General features: G+C 37.3%; 1 protein-coding gene across 1 annotated transcript in view; it reads right to left on the reverse strand.

Annotated features, from left to right (window-relative positions):
• Positions 1–1,600: 1,600 nt before the first annotated feature.
• NAALADL2 (N-acetylated alpha-linked acidic dipeptidase like 2) overlaps positions 1,601–25,508 on the reverse strand; it is a 779,627-nt gene continuing 755,719 nt past the window's right edge. The window contains exon 14 of the mRNA XM_045294988.1: positions 1,601–1,912. Coding sequence (XP_045150923.1) covers positions 1,714–1,912 — 199 coding nt within the window. The 3' untranslated portion in view covers positions 1,601–1,713. The remainder of the gene's footprint in view (positions 1,913–25,508) is intronic.

Consider the following 25,508-nt stretch of genomic DNA (forward strand, 5'->3'; position numbering starts at 1 on the left):
TTAAAGGAAACGGTAGTCTTATTTCTCATGCCAAAGTATAGGCACACAAGCAATTCAGATGAAAAAGAATCTGTGCTTGAATTATCTAGCTAATTGCCTCAATGTTCTACTTTGCCTCAAGCATATAACCATTGCTAGTGAAGCAAAAGCTCACCCCTATAAAACAATTAATCAATACCGATTCATTATTTCCCCCCACCTTTAGCTTTTCTTTAAGCGGAGATTAGTTTTATGCTCATTCATAAAAAGTACAAATATTGTCCATAATGTTGCTCTTAGAAATATGAGGAAGTGTGTTTAAGTTCCAGGAGGTAACAAATCCAAATGCACTATTCTGAGAACATGTTTCCTAAAAGGAATTGCCTTAACCCATACCTGAAGAATAATTTTCAATTTAATTTCAAAATGTAAGTTAATCATTTAAGCCGTCATAAGCAGACAGAGTTTTCAGGGTCTGGGGAATGGTGGATGCTAGGGCCATAGAAAGATAATGTGAACATGAAAAACTTATTTATTATTTGGGAAACATGAAGCGTGGACACGACACTCTCAGAGTCACACGGAATTTCTCCATAGCATTAGAAGCATGGGTGCTTTCTACAGACTCATCTTAGTCACCTCTTAGAGTACAGAAGGAAACAAAATCAGAAGCTTCTGCATAAAATTAAGACTTTTCCCTTGATCACAACAGCTATTTCTTTCATAGTAAGCTTTTTTTTCCCGTTTTAGTGGAAATAGTACTTTGATGCTTTTTAAAGATGTTTTTGAGTTTTCAAAAGGAAACTTTACTACTTTCCTATGGAAATTACATATTATTCTGTGAAAAGTGCCTTAAAGGTAGAGAGAGGGCTCAGAGAAGAGACAAGAGGAAAAAGTAATATGAGATGCTTTCATTTTTGAGTCACCTCTATTTCAGTGATTCCAACAAAGAAAAAAAAAGTAGAGAAATATTTTCTCCCTCGTAAGGCATACACCACTCCTGAAATTTTGACAAAATCAACTGAGGCAAATTAGGGTTTTCAAAGCTAGTCACCTTGTAAATTGGTTGAAAATAATTTGCATTTAAATTGCTCTGTAAAGCTAACTAGAGATTTTTCCCTGGAATGGTATGGCACTTTGTTGCTAATACCTTGAAAAAATACAATTTCATAACCAGTGTATTACTACATCGAGTTGTCTTCGGAACAGGCCCTTCATTTTATGAAATAGAAACATTCAAAGTGGCTTTGGTCAACCAATCACTCAGGAGATCTGAATTCTTCATATCGAAGCCTTCATAGTGAAGTTCATTTGAAACTATATCCATGTTCCACCTCTCTGACAGACACTAGGTCATTAATCGCTCTCACAAAAGCACTGACTTGTTCCTACGTGCTTAATCTGTAGGAGCAAAGATTGTCCCCAGAACTTGGGATTGTTTCCCCTAAAGACATCTTATCTATAAATACAATAGATTTCCTTTAAAAAGATACAATTTTAGTATGATTTCTATGAATTGTTTTTACAAATTCAGAAATACAGATAGAAAAGAAATATTAAATGTGCAAAATGGTTTATATGTACGTTAAAAAATACAATGTAATCATACCATTACACCTGTCAAAAAAGGCCACTGAGGATGAGGGAAAAGTCTTCCATATCAGAAATGCTGGTCATATTAGAGCTTTTGCTGGTGATATTGTAAACAAACTTTTTAAAATGCTGAGAGTTTGCTCAGTTCTTTCCAACCAAGACACCCTCAAACACATCAAGTCCTGCTTTGAAGTAGGCCTGAGCTGAATTAATGCTATTCAACACCTCGGACAGGGCTTCTTGAAGGGTCTCATTTGATGGAAGTGATTTGTTTTGCTCCCATGCCTCTCGGAGTATGGAAAACTGGCTGGCCTTCTCATCTAGGTGGTACAAGATATTTCTAAAAAAAAAAGCAAAACAAAAGAAGAAAAAATAAATATATGTTGTGTGTCAATGTTTTATGCACAATGTCACTTCATGCATCATGTCAAACACGGTTATGAATATTTCCAACAAACACGAATGACTGTATTGAATAGAGTAGAAATAGAGTATGACCACTTTCAACCCTGAATAAGGGCAAAGATAGAGACATCAAACCTCAGTGGTCCCCAGAGATAATCAGACTTCATGTGTCTCCTGATAGAAGTGCCCCAAACAGCCTATGAAGCAGAATAAAGTGGTTGCAGTGCCCCCCACACCCCCAAATCAAATCTATTCTAATCTGAATTTGACAAAGCCTTTAGATCTAACCATAAGTAAAGTCAGACAAAAAAGTAATGCATTAAATGACACCCCAGTGGTTCATAGCAAACTAGAAGCTGTGGGAAACTATAAGAGGGATGACCTAATCTGTTCAACAAATAAATGCCAATGAAAAAGATAAAAGAAATGAATGGGTAAAGATACAACCTCTAGGCTAGGGTTTCTCAATTGTGGCACAACTGATATTTAGGCCTGAGCAATTCTCTGTTGTAGTTTTCCTGTGCATTGTGGATATTAATATTTCCTCTTGTCTTTCCCCACTAGACAGCTGCCAGCAGTACCCTCCATTTGTTGTGCAAACCAGAACGTGTCCAGACACTGTCCACAATGTCCCTTGCAGAGCGGAGGAGAATTACTCCCAGGTGAGAACCACTAGACTAAAAGGAACATATCAATTAGATGCAAAATATGTATCTTACTTGATCTATATTGAATTTAAAAAAATAGAATATAACGTTAAATACTAATGGAGTATCTAATCATATATATGCTTTCTCCCCGCAAGGGTTTTTTATCTTCTAGAAATAAACATGGTGTTATTTGCAGATGATGTGTTACCATGCCTGGGATTTAATATAAGTATTTGTAGGAAAGAAGAGTAGAGCCCCAGATAGAAGAGACAGGATGAGATTGGCCATTAGTTAATACATGTTGAGACTGAATATGAATTCATTAGACTAGTCTCTCATTTTATATATGTTTGACATCTCAAAAAATCATCAATCTCACAAGTGTGAGGGTGTAATAAGGTGGTGCCTTATCCTTTATCCAAGTCGCTGCAAAAGAAGAATTTGGCCGTGGGCAAGTCTAAATCAGCTTCTTTATTCACTGATAGAAAAATAGTCATTTGTTTAGGAAACTGTGATCATTATACTTGGCTTTTTCTTGCCTCAAAGTAGCTAAAACAGCTGAAATTTGTTATGAGGCAGACATGTAAATAATTGGAATACAATTAGCTAATAGAGTAGAAATGCATTTCTAGTGATAACAGATGAAGAATTACCACTGAGAAAGATCCGAGAAAGGGGCACGGAAAGGGTATTTGAAGGGCATCTTGGAGAATGATGAGGGTTCCCCATTACAAAGATTTGAGAAAGGATCCAAGCTGGAAATGGCGAATATCAGTGTTCGAGGTGGAATCAGGGCACGTTTCTATATAATCAAAGTGAAGGACTAGATGGGGCAAGTGCAAAAGAGGTGAGAGTTAGGGTCATGGTCATATCACAAAATATATGGCATGCCAAGATAAAGATATTAAACTTTTTATTTGGGGCTGTAAGAAACCAGTCAAATATTTTCAGCAAGAAAGAGATAGTGATTTGTATTTTGTCAATAATCAATGTGTTTATAATATGTAGCCTGGAGGAGAGAAGACCACTTGATTCTTACAAAAAGGGACAAAGACCTGAGTTCGTGAGAGTAGCGCTTGAGAAGGCAAAATGCATATAAAGGGGCAAGGAAGGGGAGAGCCACACACTAGGTCTAATGGATTTATAGCTTTCCCTAACGCCAACCTCAGTTTTATATAAGGACAGCTTTCTAGATGACTACTTCCCTGCCAGACCAGTGCTCATCTATCTTTGCCACGTTTGCATTGACTTCCAGATAACTTTATTGTCTGTACTCCATAGGCCCTAGCGTGGCACCAGTGGTCTGTCTTTGACTGCTAATCTATTGAAGTAGAAAAAGAGAGGCTTGCCATATGGCTTCCATAGAGATTACAGCCAAGAAAACCCATGGAGCAATGCTTCTCTAGAACAAATAGGATTTCCTTGAATCAGAATCTACTCAATGGCAATGGATTAATGGTTAATAAGCGATGAAGTCTTATCGAAACCACTCAAGTCAGAACCCTGCAAGTCTTTCTCTCTCTCTCTCTCACACACACACACACACACACACACACACACCACACATCTCATACACACACATATACACATCCAACTGGACTTGAATATTCACCATCTTTATATTGTCTTTTCTTCTCTGCTGTTGTGTCTTCATCTCTATTTCATATGATCTCACTGCTTTGCAATTCAAGGTAGAGGACTATGACTATACCAGGTCTTATTCAAGGCTGTAAACATTGGAGGTCTTCAATCATTGTGATTTAATTTACTTAAAATGTTATCAGACTGAGTTCAATGTTGGCAACATAGCGTTTGTTTAAATTACAGTACTTCAATGGAGGTTATTTTGTATTTTAAGTCAGAGCTTGCTTCAGTTAATTTCATGTGATGACAGCTACATTGCATGTGGCAGGGAGGCAGGAGACCCTTGAATCTGCAGGATTTTTCAGTGAGGTTTTTCTCAAAGAGAGTATTTGAATTCAGAACTATTCCTCAAGAATCAAATATTCTTGATTTTTGTGCCAACAAATAAACTTGACATTGTATAAATCAAATAGAATAAAGAAAGAAACGCTGACTGGATTTCTTAAACTTTGTATTAAGAAACATATATTTTTCAGATTTGTAATCATTTTACTGGGAACTCTTACAGATATCGAAATAGTCCATAGTTCAATCACATCAAGCAGTAATGTACAATTGCTACTGAACTCAGTTTAAAGACATTTTCCCTCTTCTTGAACTCCTTGATATCAGCTCCTCTTTATCCCCTCCCCCAAACCCCAGGAACCCTTATTATTATTATTTTCTCTATAATAGTCTTTTTGTGGCATATTTCAGTATCTCCATTCACATCTACAGGCAAGAACAGACATTTTTTTAAATTGTCAGGCTAGGATTCATAGTGGACCATTTAAATTTAATATATATATTCCTAGAGATAAAGAGAAAGCTGCTGCTGCTGAAGCTGTTGCTGGTAGTGCCTATGCACAACTTTAAGACCACGTGGACATCAGAATTAAATGTTGCCAGGTCCCGTGTCATCCTCATAGTCAGCAGTATATTTGAGCCCATTATTGCAGGGATTGTGCAAACTTTGCCAAATAGAATGTCCTCTTCAGGCAATTGATCTTACCTGATGAGATGGCTAAAGAAAGCAATGTGGACAGTGTGCTGTTGCAATCCATACATGGATTTGTTGTACAAGGAACTTTATTCTTTAGCAACAATCATACTACAGTGTCTAATTTTTGATGGTAGATTACAAGAATTCTTCACTTACTCTCTTAGTCTAGAAACTCAACCGACACCTGACTACAATCAGCTGTCCTGCTAGAATTTGAAATGCAGCAGACATAGCTGTCACTATCATCACAACACACAAGCCATCATACTGTAATAAAATAATATATTAGTGGCCGACATACAGAGATATGGCTTATTATCTCAAATATTTGCATGATTAAAATAGTTGAATATATATTTCAATTATTCAGCCATGTGTAAGTACTCTTGCAGATTATTCACATGGATTTATAAATACAAATAGATTAGCATCAAGTCACTTAATAATCTTTCATAATATAATATTGTTGGATTGCCTCCCTCCATTTTATCAGTTTAATTTTTAATTTAAATAATTTCATAGAAAATATACATCAGGAATTTAAGGATGCATAAGATAATTTTAAAGCCTATACTAAATGCTTTCATTCCACAGCTAAGTGACAAACAAAATTGTTATATTCCTTGATAAAAAGAACTATCCTTTAAATGAACTATAAAACTGCAATTAGTATGAGTATTATGAAAAACATGTTTAATGAATGTCAGGCTGTTATAGTGACTTTTCCAAGTTTTCAAAACCCACTGGCATAAAGTATAATCCTACCCTATATTCTATGATCATTAAATGTTAAATATTATTAATATTCAATTTAATGATAAGATGATATTAATAAAACATGCTCATAAAGGTTACTGGATTAATCCCTCAATGGCAATTCATTTCGGCATGAGCACAGTCTCTAATATATTTATGTAAATTTTTAGCTATAACTGTTAGAAAAGAACTAGAAGAGAGATATGTAGGAGAATAAAAATACTTGTACAAAGAATGTTTAGGTTCAGAGCTCAAGAATTTCCATGATTTTTCTTTAAAATGGAAAGTAGCACATAGGTGTCTAGAAGGCCAATACAATGGAACCCTCAGTTGCTAACTCTTGCTTTTTCTAACTAGTAACCAACAGTGACATACTTTTATAATGCCTGAAAACAAGGCATGCAAATAACAGTGGATCTTTTGGGGGGAGATGGAGGTTGTAAAATCCTACAAGGAGCTAAAAACATTTTCCATATGCTAAATGATTCAAGTTGTAGGTTTGTAGCAAGCTATTACACAAGATAAATACTCATATCCATTTCTTTCCAAATTGGAAGGAAATCAGCATAAACATTCAGTTGCAGAGCTTCTAGTTGTATATAAGTAACGAGGATTCTTTCATCATAATTTAAGAGGAAGTTTTATTGCGGGTAGCTCCTGATATAACCTAGCTAATCTTTAGTATATAGTGGAAGCTTAAGTTTCACCTTTCTAGATTATATTACCTTAAAAACCAAGTGAGAATAACAAAGCATCTTCAGGTTTTCATGAGAAAGATACCTTCTTTTTCAGAAGGAATTCATCTTTTTAATTTCCCTTTTCTGGAATAATCATCTTGCCCCATACTTACATAAAATAAATGATTGTACTTGTAGTTCTTTCTATTAAAAAACATCTAACAGATTTTCTTGCTTTCAGCATTCCCAGGGAAGACTAAGACAAAACCTAACCCCTGTGTTTATATATCTTCACCTATATTTCTGTATATGTCTTAATTCTGAAACCTTCTTCCATGTTTAACCGTTAACTCAAAGTACTCCAGGATCCACTCTGGGAAACAAAGCTACTATTGTTAGGTTTCTCAGGTGGGAAATACCTCGGTTCTTGGCTTCCCATTAGAAAGAAGAATTCATGCCAAAGTCTGATTTGTGATTCAAGTGGATTTTTATAAAGGAACGAAGATTGTTCATGCTTTACAGTCACTGAACACAGGCAACCTCATTGAGCTGCACACCCACAGATAGCAGCTAAGGAGAGAGAGAGAGAGAGAGAGAGAGAGAGAGAGAGATATCAGGGCACAGCTGAGCAGAAAGTGGAGAAGCAGCTGAAGGAAAAAAGGCCAGTGGTCTCCAGGTTCTGAACTTTAAGGGCCTTTGGCTGGGAGGTGTGGTCGAAGGTACTGGTTGACCTCACTGGCTTAAAAAAAGCCCACCTAGCCTAATTTGGGCCACCCAAGGGGTACCACCTACCTGGCTCAAGGACCTGAATTTGGAGCATCCCCTGAGACATCCCTGCTTCTTGCTATGGAACACTATGGCAGCATTTCTCAGTGTATGAACGCTTCTTGCTCTTCCAAATATTGTAACTAGATCAGTGCTTTGGGTGAATGTTCTTCCTATCCAGAGGAGCTTCTCTTCCTCTGTAGAGAACCTCGTTTTTTGTTTGTTTTGTTTTTGGGTTAGAACAAACTGGGAATCTGATCAAATGCTAGCCACAGTACAACAATACACATGCCCCGGGATAAAATGGTCAAGAAAGAAAAAGGACCATATGTACTGGAATAGTTTCAAGGCCAATACTCTGTCCATTACAAACATTAGCATTTATAGTCCTTAGTGAACCATTCCTGTTCTTAGAAACACCTGCTTTCCTCCAATTCAGGCGCTTTTATCTGCAGGAAGAATGGACTGTGTTTGTATTGCTTTCATGCAATAAATCACTGTGCTATTTGCATACACCCAACATGTATCTCAGCGTGGCATGAAGAAATATCAGACCTAATTTAAATATTATTTAATTGAAATCATTTTAGGAGGTATCGTGTTTAAAATAATATTAATTCCACTCTCATGCCTGTCTTCTCTCATCTGTAACAATTTGGATCTTATAAATGTAATTCATATAGTCATATAGTCATCCTGACCCCCGCACAACACAAAGAGACTACTAAAAGGAAAGTGTAATACATTATTGATGACACTAATGAAATTACAACACACATCACTCATTTTAATGGGTCTGTTTCAATGACACATCATGGTGACCAGGGAAGAGTGGAGCCAAACTCAGAAACTTAATTAATAACTCCCAGCAGTATTAGTGAAGGAGATGAAGCATCTTTGTTCAATTTTACAAATCTTTCCTAGTCAAGAAAGGCAAAGGAAAAGTAATGAAAGTAAAAAAGAAGAATTTTAAATCAAAGACATCTGAGGTCTTCATGAATCATTGCCGTGTGTGTGTGTTGGCAAATTAATTATGGAAATGCTTTCTCTTCTTCTTCCATTTGTGAGTGGGCAGGGGATGCCACCCCGTCTGAATATAAATCATACCCCATGTTGAGAAACTCCTAAATGAAATCACACTAAATAATTAAGCTATGTCTTTAAAAACTGGCCCAGGTTACTTCAAAGAGAAACTTGATTTTTCACAATTGTTTCAAACTCTTTTAGGCATTTCACTTTATAGTTAATAGTGGATTACTATACTTATACTGGGTTTAGAAAACAATGTCTGACTTAGGCACCATATTCATGAAGAAACAAGTAGTAAAAATACTATTTATAGTTCAAATATCCCTTCAGCTAAATTTGAATATAGTTTTTACTGACAAAAGCAGAGTAACAAGTACATTGTTGACACATCAAGCCTCTATAAACTTCATCGACATATAGCTGAGGCAGAAAGACTTTCATGAGAAAGTGCTTGCAAAAAACGTCTACACTTATCTCCATCCTTGTGGACTGAGCTTTTCAAAATAGGACTTTGTAGTACCTTTCATCGTGAGGTGGAGTCTATTTCTCCACCCCTTGAATTGGATTTTGGTCTTAAAACCTGTTTGGGGCAATAAAACATGGCCAAAAATGAAAGTCTGTGCTTCCAAAGTCATCCAAGCTTCTCACTTCCTCTTGGAACTCTGAACAGCCCTGGGTGGTTCCCCTGTTGGAACAAGAGAAAACGCCCGAAGCTGAGGCACCATTCACTCCATGCCTTCCGATACGAGAAGGACCTTGGCCCACTTGAGGGCAGAACTGGATCGCCAACATAAAACCAGCAAAAGATATGCAGCCCAGCTGGAAAAGCCACTCAGCTGAGTCCAGCCTCAATTGCCTGTATTGAAGAACTATGAAAAAAAAATCAATGGTTATTGTTTTAAGTCACTAAGTTTTGGAATGATGTGCAATGGAGTAACAATGAAGAAGGAAGGCCGGATTGTAATCAATGCATCTGAATCATGTTGTTGGTAACCAGGGGTCCTCAAACTTTTTAAACAGGGGGCCAGTTCACTGTCCCTCAGACCCGTTGGAGGGGCAGACTATAGTTTTTAAAAAAACTATGAACAAATTCCTATGCACACTGCACATATCTTATTTTGAAGTTAAAAAAAATATGGGGCATAAACACCTGGAGGGCCGGATAAATGTCCTCGATGGGCCGCATGTGGCCCACGGGCCATAGTTTGAGGATGCCTGGAAGACTATTGCCTATACCCGGGACTGCCAGAAGAATGGACAATTCTGTTTGGGAAGAATAATTGGATCTTCGAAGCGGGAGGATTGTGAGACTTTTGTCTCATGTACTTTGGACTTGTTATCAGGAGACATTAGGCCCTGGAAAAGGACATAGTGCTTGGTAGGGGGTCATAAAAAAGATAAACACCTGGCTTAGACGGTTGATGGGGTTAACTTGGATGAAATGGAAGCTAGCAGTCTGTGAGAGGGAGAAGGGAAAGCAAGAGCAGGTGAATGGTAAGCTATTGAGGTGGGGGTGGGAGAAGTTTGAATAGTACCGTATATACTCGAGTATAAGCTGACCCAAATATCACCCGAGGCACCTAATTTTACCACAAACACTGCATAAAAAATGTTCTGGAAAAACTCGCCTTATACTCAAGTATATACAGCAGTTTAAACTGTTGAATACAAAGTTGAAGATCTGAAATGTAAACCCTCACCTAATTTACCACACACACACACACACACACACACACACACAAAAAAAAACAACGTAGGATCTTTCTGGATATGGATTGAGATCATAGTTTTTAACAATGGAGCTCAAACATAACAGTTATGAAGATGCCCTGACTGGGCTTGGTTTTCTTCAGTTGTACATAGGACTCAGTCAGAACCGAGTAGAGGCCCCTGACAACAGTAACAAGCTCTACTTTGGTGGCTTGGGGCAAAGATATCATTAGTGAGTCCGTATTCTCTCTAACACTAGTCACAGAGCACAATGTGTAATAGGAATTGGACAGCTCCTTGGGTGACCGAGGGGCACTGGTGGTGTAGTGGTTACGAGTTGTCTGCTAACCTCTCAGGGTCAGCTGTCCCAAACTACCAGTGGCTTCATGGGGGAAAGATGAGGCTCTCTACTCCCATAGAGGGTTGCAGTCTCAGAAACCCACAGGGGCAATTCCACCCGGACCTAGAAGATCACCACGAGTCAGAATTGACTCAATGGCAGTGAGTTTTGTGTGGTTGCCCTTGCTGTTGACCCACTGAGTGGAAAATCACTGTTGGACAGTTGCCACACAATTCTCATGGGATGAATCTTACAAAGTTAGAGTACTATTGGTTTAAACGCTTTAAAATCTCTACTCTTTGCTTTAAACCTCATACAGTAGCACTCATAAAAGTAGTCTCCCCTTCACAGAATATTTAATGGATTGCTTTGCTAAATGACAGCCCAAGATATGGATCGAGCTTATTGCATCTGTTTCCATTATAATTAAATATAAAATAGGGCACAAATAATACAATAGACAGCTGTCTGCATATAATGACTATCCCAATAATCTTCAGTCCATCTGACTTTATTGTTTTCTAAGAGAAGTTTCCTGAGAAAGGATACCTTTTAAGATATTCACAATGGTCTCCTTTTGAAGGCTACAGTTCTTGATAAACCGGAAAACCCAAACTCGCTGCTATCACATCAATGCTGGCTCATAGCAAACCTATAGGACTGCCTCTTTCGTGCGTTTCCAAGTGTGTAACTGTTATGGGAGTAGAAAGCCCCTTCTTTCTCCTGCAGAGTGCCTGGTGGCTTCGAACTGCAGCCCTTGCAGATCAAAGCTCAACACAGACCACTAAACCACCAGGACTCTGGTTAAAAAAAAAAAGTTCTTGGTATCTTAGAGGACAAAAAAGAAAATGTGTATCTCTACACTCAAAAGAGCATAATCATCAGATATAGGTTAGCACAATGGACAGTGCCTCTCAGTATCTGTATACGATGGTAATACAGTTGGCTACTAAAAAGGTTGTTTATTTTTAATTCACATTTTTATCATTGTTTTTGGTCTTTCTAGTTCTATTTACTCTACTGTTTTCTTCCATCTTACTTCTAATTAAGAAGCCAATGTTGTGCAATGGGCTTCATGCAGGGCTGGTAAGAACAAAATCAGTGGTTCTAACAAACCAGCTGCTCTGAGGGGGAAAACAAAACAAACAAAAAAAACCCCTCTGTGATCCCTTACAGATTGACAGTGTCAGAAAGCCTATGGAGCAGTCCCATTCTGTATTAAAGCTTGCAAGTCAGAATCAAGTAAAGGGCAGCGGGTTTTACCTCTCATTTTTGTTGCGCGTGCTTTCAAACACATCAATTCCAACTTATAATGGAGTAGAACCAACTGCCAATAGGTTTTCTTAGAGTGTAATTTTATGGAGGAGCATTTTCCTGCTAAGGACAAGGTCAGTGGTTCAAATCTATCAGCAGCTCCATGGGAGAGCAATGAAACCTTCAGTTTGCATCAATGAGTTGGAATCAACTCCATGGCAGGAGGTTCAGTTAGATTTAATCTTCATTGGATCAGACCACCACGCCTTTTCTCCTGCAAGGTCCTTGTGCTTTTGAGCTTTGGCTCTTTCTGTGAACGACCGATTAACCAATCTAGTCGGGCTGCTACTTCTAATTTTGTGTGGCCAAAACCTCAACATTTTGGCAACGATTCTTTCTTAGCTTATTTAAAGTTCAAGATCTCATAGCACATCACCTTCCATTTATTAGAATGATGCCTCACCCTCCAAGGACAAGTTCATTGGAATCCCCTACAGGCACTTTCAATTAACAAAGGGATGCTTTTCCTTCCAACCACACCCTAGTATTTACCTTTGCCATTCACAGCTCCTCTTTCCTTTCTTTCATTAGCTTTGGTAAACAGTAGTGCTGAGGGCACACAACTTCACAGAAAACAAAGGTAATTTGATGTTTTGCCTTGTTTCCTTTTTTTCTCCCCAAGTATTTCCTAATTCCAATCATAGGAAAGATGTGGACCATTTATTTTGAAGACATTACTCCACAGGCAAAAGTTTATAATTTAGGCAGTATGTGTTTAAGCAAAGTAGTAATTGATCAAGTATTGATATTTTGCCTAGCCTACCCAACAGCACTTCTTAAACATTTTACACGAGTAAGTCATTTTGTTAGGTGCTCAGGTTTACACATTGTAAAATTAGAATGTATCTTGTAAGTCAAGCATTTAATAAATTGAAATTGCTGCTGTGGTCTAGGAACTGGATGGCTAACCACAAGGCTGGTGGTTCAAACATATCAGTGGCTCTGTTAGAGAAAAATGAGGCTGTCAGCTCCAATACAGATTTACTGTTTAGGAAACTCTACATAGTTTCCTATGAGCCTATGTCACTATGAGCCAAATAAACTTTGGAAACAGTCTTGTTAGATGTGTTTCTGTGTATCCTATCTTTAATTATCTTAACTGAAAATTATCAAAAAGCTTATATATATTCTATGCAGTGCTCATTGTATATCATGATTCTAGGGAAAATTCCAAGGTTAGATCCTTGTATTAGGTCAGGATGACTCATGAAACAGATCCATTGACACTCATTTGTACAAGAAAGAGCTTTAAATCAAAGAACAATTGTATATTGAGAAAACATCCCAACCAGGTCCAGATCAAGTCCATAAGTCCAATATTAGCCAAACTCCAATATTAGCCAAACATGTCTGCTACTAGTCCATAAATTCCTCTTCAGCTTCACTGAGTCACCTGCAATAATGCTGAATGCAGGAAGATCACAGGCTGGTGGATGAAAAGTCTTGTGGATCCAATGTCATTGGAAGCATCTCAGCGCTGCTGTGGTTCCACATGTCTCCTCCAACTTACTAATTGTCTCAATGGCAGGAAAGTGAATCAGAGAGAGAGAGACAGAGAGAGAGAAAGGAAGTTCCCAGAATCCTCATGAGAAGGTCATGTAGCTACCACAATCCTGATGGAATCCACCTAATTTGGCTCATCTGATTCCAGATACCATAATACAGATCGAGAAAACACAATTTTCATCATGTCAGCATTGGGCATTTCTTTCACCAAATGGATTTTCCAGGAATGACCATATGGTCAAACCTTAGCAATGAGATTTGAAATGAGATCTTCTGGGTATTCTAAGAGGATTCCAAAACCTGTTGCCATCAGAGTTACTCAATATGACAGAAAATAATTGCCCATAGGTTTTCCAACCCTGTAATCTTTTTGGAAGAAAACTGCCACATCTTTCTCCCACAGAATAGCTCGTGTGTTCAAGTCCTTTTGGTTAGCAGTCAATCCATTAACCATGGCATCATCTGGGCTCCTTCTAAGAACAGGAGTTCCTTGAATTTTCAGGAAAACCACAAAATACTCTCCCTCCACATTTTATTTTAAGAATAGGCTATAATGATATGAAATCTGTAACGCTATATGCATTTATCTCCACTAGAAGGATAATATTACTTGAGATGAATTTAATACCATCGAAACCTGCTGTGAGATTAACAAACATTATCAGGATATGATTGAGCTATTATAACAAAGTAACCTAAACTTTGTTTTTCTCCTAACTTTCAATTTCATGAGCCAATTGGCTGTTTAGGAAAATCTGAGTACTTTTTAACTAAATACAGAAAAATACACAATGCCTACTGATTAGGTAGCAGAGAAATTAAATACACTTAAGTATTCTCCATAGTAATCATATATATTAGTTTTAGTTTGATCTGAAAAAAAACAGTTTATTGAGTTGACCTTTGAAAATAACATGCAGAGGGTAAAAAGGCATAACACCTATTAAATTGTGAATATATCATTTAAGACCATTTGAAACTTTAAAAATCAATAGATCATTAATTTTTTGCTTAATTTTAGCTAAAAGAAAATATAATTTCAAGGGGAGTAATTGACCTATTAAAGCTACATACAGTGATCAAAGTCTGAAGATATTTGATGAAAGAATTTTTTAATGTATTACTCTCAGAAAATTAAAAAAAATTACATTCAATCTTTTATTGAAATGTTACATATGTTGATTTACTGACAGTCACTTTGAAATGTGACCAAACATCATACTCTTCAGGAACTCTCTAATCTTAACTGCCGTAATAGCATTTGGACTCGTAGGGGCACTGTGTGCAACAGAACAAAATACTGCTGATCGTGGTAAAGTCCAATGACATGGAATGACTCTCCCACCCATGTCTTTGCAACTCCCACCAAGTGGTTGGGTAAAACCATGAAAATAGGGTGTGTGAAATCTAGATTACTGGGTAGAAGAATGAGGCACCTCAGGAGCAGGAAAAGAGAATCCATGGACCATCAAAAAAGAAACCGACACCGGTAGAACACCTAAGAGATCCTGTCTGAAATCGTGGAGGAGCCACTGAAACACTGGGACACAGACACCACAAGAAACCATGGGGAAACAGACAAGGAGAAAGGGAAGCAGAGAAACCAGCAGGCCTCCTGGATCATGGTTAGAAACACCAATGGCTGTGCGATTGAGAGGCTGAGGAGAGGTGCAGTTGGCTGAGAAGAGGTGCAGTTGTGGACCAATGCCTATATCCTTACTATTTTCTAATCTTAGTTTGTGGTAACTTGTTAACTTCCCTAAAATCAACAACAACAAATAAACCTCAAACATCATCTTGAGTCCTGTGAACCTTGTGTGGCCATTGAAATGAACTATCAGACCTAGCAGAGAAGTGGAATGTCATGTTAGGAATGATTGTCATCAGACAAGGGTAAAAAAAAAAGGTGCAGGGTAAAGGAGGTGTGTCTGATCTCTGTCGGGTGACAATTGGCCTTGAGTTTGATACACCTTCTCCTTTGTGTGGCCAAGGAATATCAGAATTGGTCTCCGTCCTATTTCTTCACTGGTCCTGCTCCATCCTCTTCATTGTTGTGAAGTTTGAACCCATTGTTGCAGTCACAGCATCAATCCATATCTCCAAGAGTCTTCCACTTTTTCAGTTACCCTCTACTTTCCAAACATGATGATCTTCTCCGAGAACTCTCCCTCCTCATGTCCAAAGAATGTTGGACAGTCTCACCATCCTTGCTTCTAAGGATCATTCTTTTAAAAATCATTTTATTGGGGGCTTGTACAGCTCTTATCACAATCCATCCATACATCTATTGTGTCAAGCACATTTGTACATTTGTTGCCTTCATCATTCTCAAAACGTTTGCTTTCTACTTGAGCTCTTGGTATCAGCTCCTCAATGTTTCCTCTTTACCCGCTCCCCCCTCCCTCATGAACCTTTGCCAATTTATAAATTATTATCTTGTCATGCCTTACACTGTCCAATATCTCCCTTCACCCACTTTTCTGTTGTCCATCCCCCAGGAAGGGGGTTATATGTAGATCCTGTGATCAGTTCCCCTTTTCTACCCCACCATCCCCTTATCCTCCTTTTAAGACTACTCTCAATATTGGTCCTGAGGGTTTTATCTGTCTTGGATTCCCTGTATTCCCAGTTCCTATCTGTACCAGTGTACATGCTCTGGACTAGCCAGACTTGTAAGGTAGAATTGGGGTCATGATAGTGGGAGGGAGGAAGCATTTAAGAACTAGAGGAAAGCTGTATGTTTCGTCATTGCTACACTGCACCCTAACTAGCTCGTCTCCTCTCTGCAATCCTTCTGTAAGGGCATGTCCAGTTGTCTACAGATGGGATTTGGGTCTCCACTCCACACGCCCCCTCATTCACAATGATATGATTGTTTATTCTTTGATGCCTGATACCAGATCCCATCAACACCTTGTGATCAAACAGGGTGGTGTGCTTCTTCCATGTGAATCTTGATGCTTCTCAGTGAGATGGCTCCTTGTTTATCTTCAAGCCTTTAAGACCCCAGACACTATATCTTTGGATAGACGTGTACTATCTGCTTTTTTCACCACATTTGCTTATGCACCCATTTTGTCTTCTGTGATTGCGTCATGAAGGTGAGCATCTCAGAATGCCAGATTATTAGAACAGAGTGTTTTTGTGTTGAGAGAGTACTTAAGTAGAGGCCCAATGTCCATCTGCTACCTTAATACTAAACCTATAAATATATGCACATAGGTCTATCTCCCCATCATCATATATAAATATATTTACCTATGTACATGCCTGTATTTAGACCTCTATAAATGTCCTTTGCCTCCTAGTTCTTTCCTCTATTTCCTTTTACTCACCTTTTGTCCCACTATCATGCTCAGCTTTCATTAGGGTTTCAGTAATTCCTCTCCATTAAATTTCCCTTGATCAAGTCCTACCAGGCTTCCTACACTCTCCTCACCATCAATTTTGAATCACTTGTGGTTCCCTTATCCCCAAGTTTGTTAAAACCCACTTTTCAGGATCATTCTTATTGTATTTTTTCCAACACAGATTTGTCCACTATTCTGCCAGTCCATAGTATACTTAACATTCTTGCCAATACCAGAATTCAAAACCATCCATTTTTCTTTAGTCTTCTTTATTCATAGTCCAGAACTCACATTATTATGAGTTGTTTGAAACGCCATGCCATGGGTTAGGCACATTGTAGTCTTTAAAGTGTCTTCTTTGCATTTTAATACTTTAAGAAGATCCTCTGATGCAGATGTGTCCAATGCAATATGTTACTTGATTCCTTGCCTGTTGCTGCCATGGGCATCAAATGTGGGTCCAAGTCAAATGGAAATCCTTGATGACTTCAATATTCTTTCCATTTATCATGATGCTGCTTTAGAGACCTGGTGGCGAGGATTTTTGCCTTTTGAAGCATAAGTCAAAAGAAAGGTAGTTTTGACTTACAAAGTCCTTCGTCTTTATGTGATGTGATCACTCGTGCCATTTCTCTCACCAACGCCATACTTTTCTCACTGCTGATTCTGTTTACAACTTCTGCATTACAATCATCAGTGATTATCAACACATCTTGACTGCATGCTTGACCACTTTCAGACTACAAAAGCTGCTGAAAATCTTCAATTTCTTCTTCTTTGGTCTAAGTGGTTGGAGTAAAAATTTTATAAATGATCATGAACTGATTTTCCTTGTGGGTGTATGAGTGTGATTTGATCACTAATACCATCACAATTCAGGATCGCTCTTGGAGTGTTCTTTTTAACCATCTTAACGATGCCATTCCTCTTCACCTTGCCATTCCTTTGGCATAGTAGACAGCATGATTGCTGATTTAAAATGGCCAATGTGAATGTTTCAGCTCACTAATGCCTAGAATATTGATCATTATGCATGCCATCTCACTGTTCCTTCCTTGAGTAAATTTGCGAATAATTTGTTGGTTCATAATTTTTACTAGCATATGGCATAAAAGTCTGCCTTTTCCCCCTTGTAAACAAATAGAGACACATACAATATACTCTACACATTTTTAAAAAACACTTAAAACATCTAATTTGGAAGTACTATTCATTTTCTTAAAATATATATATGCAAGATTTTTTAAAAAATAGAGACTGCTAGTATGTAGTAAGATTTTCAGGTACTCTAAAGAAGACCCATGTAAGCACACTTTAAGTAATTGGCTATGAAGGATTGAAGAGAATCCACAACACCAAGCATGTACCTAGCTATGCCATTCAGAAACAAAGCCTTTCCCATAATAGAATCAAATAATTAAATAATTAATTCAAGTGTTGAAAATACGTGTGATCATCCACAGAAGTGGTGGAGACCATGGAGAAGTGGGTTCAGAAGAGCAGTAACCAAGCTTGGATGGGTGTCAGAGAGCACTACCAACATCCCACTACCTCAGCAGCCAGTTTAGGACACTGTAAAATGGTTGCTACCATTTTGTTTTATTTCCATCTAAAAATAAACACTTTCTCCTGTGTCTTCTCTAAGTGTAAAAAAATAGTCAAATTTTTTATCACCGGACCATCATAGTTTATTCCCTTGAATGTGCTTTATGAAATGGAACCATCATCTCATCTTGTGCCTGGCATTTGCATAATTTAGACTGAGAACGTATTCTACTATTAGAGGTCATGGCTTTTGCATGCTTCAGAATTCTCTAGTGATGTTATTTTGAGGATACTGGATTAATGTGTCCGCAGGAACATTCATTAAGTCTTGAAAAGAAGGTCAAGGCAACTTGTATCCAGATGTCCAGTGGAAAGGAGCCAGTACGTTTCTTCCTCTCTACTTAGGGACAGCGTCACAATTGATGTGGTTAGGAGATATGTGTATTATCAATTGCATATTTTAAATAATAAGTCTTAAGAAAAAAGATGGATATTGATTACACTAAGCTCACTGGATAAAACAAGTCAATTAAAAAAATGAAAGCATATATAAGAAGTACTACTAAAACCTTGTTATAAGACTCACCTGAATACCTGAATCTAACTTTCAAATTTCTATTAGCCACATTTAAAAAATGAATTTAATATATCAAATACATTCAAAGCATTGCCATGTCAAAATGCAACACAGTGTTTTAATGTTAATTTTTCATTTCCTTTCTTCATAAAATGTCTTAAAATCTAGTGTATACATTACACATTTAATATATTTCAATGTACTGCTTATATGAGTATGTGATATAGAAATAGGAAGAAGCTAGAATTTAGAAAAATGATTATAAAAATGATGCTAATGTTTCCTTTTAAAATGAATACTTTAAGTAATAAAACCAACAGTTAAATAATAGCTTATTTCTTAGCAGTCACATAAATCATGTATAATGGGGGTTAAAAGTTTAAGACAGGTACTAGGTGCTATTTTTATGTTATGAGAATGCTGAAAGCCATTTTGGCTTGACCTTTATTGTTTAGCATTCTCATGATGGAGAAAACAAATAACTATCCTGGACGTCCTGTTAACAAAACTTGAAAATGCCCTCCCACGGCTGAGACCTTGCACGTACCATTCAAGAAAGAGTAAGGATAAATGATCACATTATTGAACACTGAAGTAATGATGTATGCTAGAAATGTTGACAGATCTTTAATTGTAGGAGCACGAAGTGTGCTGCTCTATATACCATACATCATTGATGAATGGGAGTTTAGGATGCAGTTTGCTACCTTGACCTTCAAGCTCCAACTGTGTTTTGATCATCAAGAGTCCATAAATATTGTAATTTACAGTCTCTGAAAAGAGGCTAGATGGACACAATAAAGCACATATGCTGCCTGTTGTGAGGAAGAGGGGTTGTTCTTTGTATATATAGATACCCCCCTCGTCTCCTATTCTATAACCTTTTGGACAAAATTCACCTATGTTAACACCTTGCCTTTCAAAAACTCATTGTCAAATAGCTAATAGTTATTCTCAGTCCTCTTTTGATCATATAATGCAGGCTCCATTGATAGAACCTCAGCTACTGGCTCCATAAGTCTAAAGGATTTAGGCCACAGACATCTCTCAGCAAACATGTTCTGATCATCACTGTAAAATGAATACCCTGAACCACAAGGAATGTTACAATTGCAATAGTCAACCCCACTAAGGGTCAACCAAGACAAGGATGAGTGTGTTTATGTTTAGTAACACTATTGCTTTCTCTGAGCTCACACTTCTGGAAAATCGGGATCAAGTTAAAGTAGCATCTGAAAAGGGAAATAACTGTCACAAAGCCCAATAGTGCCGTTTCTTTAGAGAGTGGGAGTCATACTAACTGAGGCCGTCGCCAGTGTCTTCTAACAGGTAGGGGTCAGTAAATGGGAAGTAGCCAATAAGAACACAGGAATGAACAAAAGAAACAAAATATTGAAGTATTCATTCAATTTTCTACTTTTCAGCAGCACACCATCTACACTTAGTCAAAGGGACAAAGGACCCAATCGATTTTGAGGTTTTCATTTTATAACACTTATCAGTATGACAAAAGACCATACCATTTATCTTATGATCAAAAATATTTATCCAAACAGTTTATATGTCTATATTAGTACTAATAAACCTAGTGAAATTAAATTTGGTTAATTGGAATCTAATTTGCGTGAAAAAATACTAGCTTAGATGGAAGAAATGGAATTGTTAAAATTACCAAGCTTTCATTTGTGACTTATATTAACATGTAAATACATAAAATAGCAAATATTTTCTGAAACCAAAGACTTCATTAACCTTCAGAAACAAATCCAGGAAAATGTTGAACTATATTTTTCAATCTAATTTTCAAGGTTTAGAATGATTTTCAATTCATCGATATGAAATTCTTTCCACCAACTAGCCTTGTCTCCTCTTTATGTGTTTCACAATTGTTTATTTTTAATAGTTAAACAATGAGAGAGGTATAAGAACAACCTGCAGAGAGGGTATGTAATGTGTTATATTGCTTTATTTCCTCCTCAGCTTTCATATCTGAGGTGGCTACATTTTACAGCCTTTTGAATAAGTTAGATTGAGTTAGAATATTGTCCAATTCCCTGGTGGACCATGTGTAAGCTTTGATTAAAAAATGAGACCTACTATGATTAGCAATTGAAAAAAAATTGGAGCCATATTAACTGGCATCTTTGAAGGCAAGTCCTTCCAAAAATATTTGGCCATGTTTCTTCCCATTTTACATTATTGCATAAAAAGCTGATTACTATTTACATGTAATTATTTCTGGATGAGAAAGGGAGGCAAACGAATTTTTAGTGTACAAGAAGATTAGCCAAATGTACTCAGACAGATACAATCAGAATATCTTCCCAAGACTGGTTAGCTATTTAAAATGCGAAACAAAACTAATCTTACCTTGTTTGTCAAATTATTTAAGCTTGTATCAACGTAACCTTTACTAGAAAACAGCAGAATACATTGTGTCCATCTTGTAGTTGTTAGACAAATAAATTCAAATTATTTTTGTACACCCCCCACAGTCCCATATCCAATCCATCACTCAGTTCTATGAATTCTAACTACAAAATGTTTCAAATTCACCTTCCTTTATCCATTACCAAGATTGATCTAGGAACATGTTATTTTACCTAGATTATGAAAGGATTTCTAATGCATCCATTATTTGTATTATTCTGTAATTATTTCACTACATATGTAGGAATACATGGCTAGCTGGACACAGTTGTGCTGCCTTCTACTTCAAATCAAGCTTCAGTGAACTGAAATCATATCCAACCCCTCCTGGATGGCCTGTAGGCTCTTCCCAATTCTCCAATATTTACTATGTTGCTCTTCTCCAATCATATAGACTGTGAAAATGGAAAACAAAACAGACAAAACAAAACACCCTGTTTCCTACATTGCACATTTGTAATATTTATTTGATTGATTCTATATCGCTTCTCTAAGGAGGGAAAAGAGCAAAAGGTCCAAAGGTTATTATTTATATTTGAGTATTATATTCTCAGAACCTGGCATAGTTCCACATAAGGTACAAACTAAATATTTGCTTAATTAATAAACACAGCGAACTAGGACATAGACTAGAAGCAGTAAACATGAAACTATATCAATCCATTGAGCTAGCTCCATAAAGCCATGACACTACAATTCTAAACCAAGAATCCACATCCCATGAGGGATTTGCTGAAGCAGTCTCAGCAGCTTCTTTTTGTTATGGTTGTGGTAACTATATCTATTACATAACTTTTGCCAATTCAACATCTGATAAGAACACTTATCGGTATCAATGATGTTAATTGGCTATAGACCATTGATCATTCATTAGTATGATTTATTTTCATCACCATGAACTGTAAATCAGTGTTCCATAAACAATAATGTTTATTGTTCTTTCCCGCCACCTTCTTTCCCGCCACCTCCCACATCGTGAGCTACTAATAATCTATGTTCTCTATATTACCTGTTACAAAAACAGTACAGAAGCTGACATATCTGACTTCCTTTGCCAGGAGGCAGAGGTCAGACATGCCTCTACCCTCCATTTTTCTTTACATATTCTGATACTAACCATTCCTCCCACAGCACTCTGGGTTTGTTAATTCACTGCAATGGACACACAGAACTCACCAATAATGCTCACAATTAAGGGTGTTTGTTAGGGAGGTTAACAAAGTATGACAAGTCAGTATCAGTTAAAATTAAAGATACAGTCATTGGTCCACAAGAGCGCCTCTTCACCATCCATAGCCAGGGCTCTCTCTGGTCCTAGCCTCTTAGCCTTCAGTCTCAATGCTACTTGACTACTCATGACTTCCTTGATCTGTGCTCCGTCCCGGGGTCCTTGTGCTTCTGATCTAGGCCTTCATCATTTCAGAAAGAGATCTCAAAATTGCTCGCATGGTACTGGTTTTTCTGTGAGATAGTTTTTATACAAACAAAGGGGGCTGTGATGAAGAGATGATTTTTATCTTTCAGCAAACTGCTGTTCCAAGGAAACAAATCATGGTGGCTTGGTTCACACCTTCTACTAAGGTGGAGATTTAATTCCATATTAATTCTGTCCAAATGGTATTGTACTCACAGGCATAACCAAAACAAACAAACAAAGAAGCCACTGCCAACCAGTCAATTCTGACTCGTAGTGACCTAATAAGGGCAGAGCTGAACTGCCCCTGTGGGTAACTGAGACTATAACTCTTGATGGGAGTACACAGCCTCACCTTTCTCCCTAGGAGTGGCTGGTGGTTTTGAACTGCTGACCTCGGGGGTTAGCAACCAACTATGCTACCAGGGCTCCTAATCATGGGCATAGAAGGCATAATTTATAATATGATGTGTAAGGAATTATGCTGAGCAGAGCCGTATGACAGACCAATTGATGATATGTCACTTGATTTTGATGACATATCACTTGGTTTTCTCTTTTTATATGTGAGGTTATATACATTTTGTCCTTTAATGATTGATTTAGCACAGAGCAACGTCTTTCAGTTCCATCTGTGTTGTAGCATGGATAAAGACTTTCCCCCCCCCTCAGGATGAGTAGTATTTCATTGTATGTACGTGCCCTATTTTGTATATCTATTCATTCATTAATGGGTATTTAGACTGTACCTTTTGGCTCATGTGAATAAAGAACACACACACATACACATAGTCTCTTAATATTTTAAGATTCTTGAGTTTATAATATCCTGGTAAAACAATTGCTGTGTTATCTGACAGTTCCATTTTTATTGTTTTTGAGGTATCATTTTTATGTTTAATCAAGATAAAATAAATGTTCTGGAGCAGCTAAAGAAATGAGTTAGTATTAAGAGAAGAAAATGGGATGCGGAGTTCATTTTTTCGAGAACAATTGTCCCCTTGCCCTGAGACCAGGAGGACTGATCGTGCCTGGCTCTGATTACTGACTTTCGCTGATTCTACAGACACCTTCTGATCAAACCTGGGTAAATTATTAACAGAATCTTAGATTTTCATAGAATCGAACATTTCTAGAGCCATTGAAGTTAGCAAAACACCCCAAACTGATAATCCTTAAGCCTTAAATAAAAAGTATACTGGGAAGTCATCTTTAAACCAAACATCAATTTAATTTACCTTGTAAAGAATATCCACTATATATTTTTAAAAGACCTTTCTCTATGGGATATTCATAAAGCGCCCTGGTGGTATAGTGGTTTCTTACCTCAAGGATAACATTGCGAACCCACCAGCAGTTCTGAAGGGAAAACATGAAGCCTTCTGCTTCTGCCAACATTTATCAGCTTGAAAATCCAAGGGGGGAAGTCCATTCTTTTCTTTAGGGTGGTTATAAGTTAGAATCAATGGAATGACACTGGGTTATTAAAAATTTGATACTCATAAGGAATCGATTGATAAGAATAACTTAAAAGATAGGAAATTTAGGGGGGCAGTGAGTTTAAGGTGAACAATTCAGAAAAGGAGCTGAGAAAGGTACCACTTGAAGAACACACAGAAATTGTTGAATGCATGTATGTTCTCTTGTGTAGTTTCTCAACAACAAAACTAAAGATACATTTTCAGAATGGAGTGGACATACCTAACTGGGCTGAGGAAGCTTCAATGATTTCTCACTCCTGGATGAGAAAGGCAGTTAAGATTAAAACAAGAATAAGAAATACCAGAAACAAAGTGACAATCATTAGCCCTAACCTCCTAACCCAGATCGGAATGGTAGCTGTAGCAAAGATGAAATGAATGTTTATAATAAGGTAAAATATATATTTCAATGTATTGCTTCAAGATGTGACATTATTTAAACATTATTTTTCCTTCAGATTTTCTTCGTATCCTACTTTTGTTTCTGACCTCACTCTAAAAATGGTTATACCCAAGAGACTTGAAAGTAGCAATGAAAACAACCCAAATGTCTACCAATGAGTAAATGGATAAACAAAATGTGGAACATCCATACAATAGAATACAACTCAGCTAGAATGAGAAATAAAATCTTGAGACAGGTTAGAACATAGATGGAGCTTAAAGATATGATTGTGTGTGAAATAAATCATCACCAAAGACATAGATTACACAATCTAACTACTTAAATGAAGTATCTTAAGGCAAAACATACTGCCATCCAGTGCATGCCTGCTCGTACTGATCCTACACGGAGAGGGTAGAGCTGTCCCTGTGAATTTCTGCGACTTAATTCCTTCCAGGAGCAGAAAGCCTGTCTTTCTCCCAAGGAGCAATTGGTGATTTGGAACTGTTGGGCTTGAGGATCGCAGACCAACGAGTAACCACTTCACCACCAGATCTGCCATGAACTATCTAGAAGAAGCAAATGGACAGAGACCAACATTTATTAGTGGTCACCACGAGGGGTACGGAGGGTGAAAGAGGAAGCCATTGTGTAGGAAGCAGTGAGTTTTTGTTAATGATGAGAGAAAATTTGGCAACAATTATGAGTGGTGTTTGCACAATGTGATGGATGCAACTAATATCACAAAATTGTACAACTGAAAAATGAAAGGCAAATTGACAAATGCTGTTCTATATGTCTACATCAATACAAAAATAAATAGTGGATATATATTTTGTTAACGACAAAACCTACAATAGCTGTAACCAAGAGTAAGAGCAATTTGTAAATATCAGAAGGCTAGGGAATGCAATTCTACAAACATAAAAGAAGGGAAAATTCACATGCCCCTAAAAAAATTAAACTTACACTTGTA

This window comes from Echinops telfairi, unplaced genomic scaffold (genome assembly GCF_000313985.2).
Source record: "Echinops telfairi isolate 266 unplaced genomic scaffold, ASM31398v2 ScPeMD7_4225;HRSCAF=4972, whole genome shotgun sequence".
Lineage (NCBI taxonomy): Eukaryota > Metazoa > Chordata > Mammalia > Afrosoricida > Tenrecidae > Echinops > Echinops telfairi.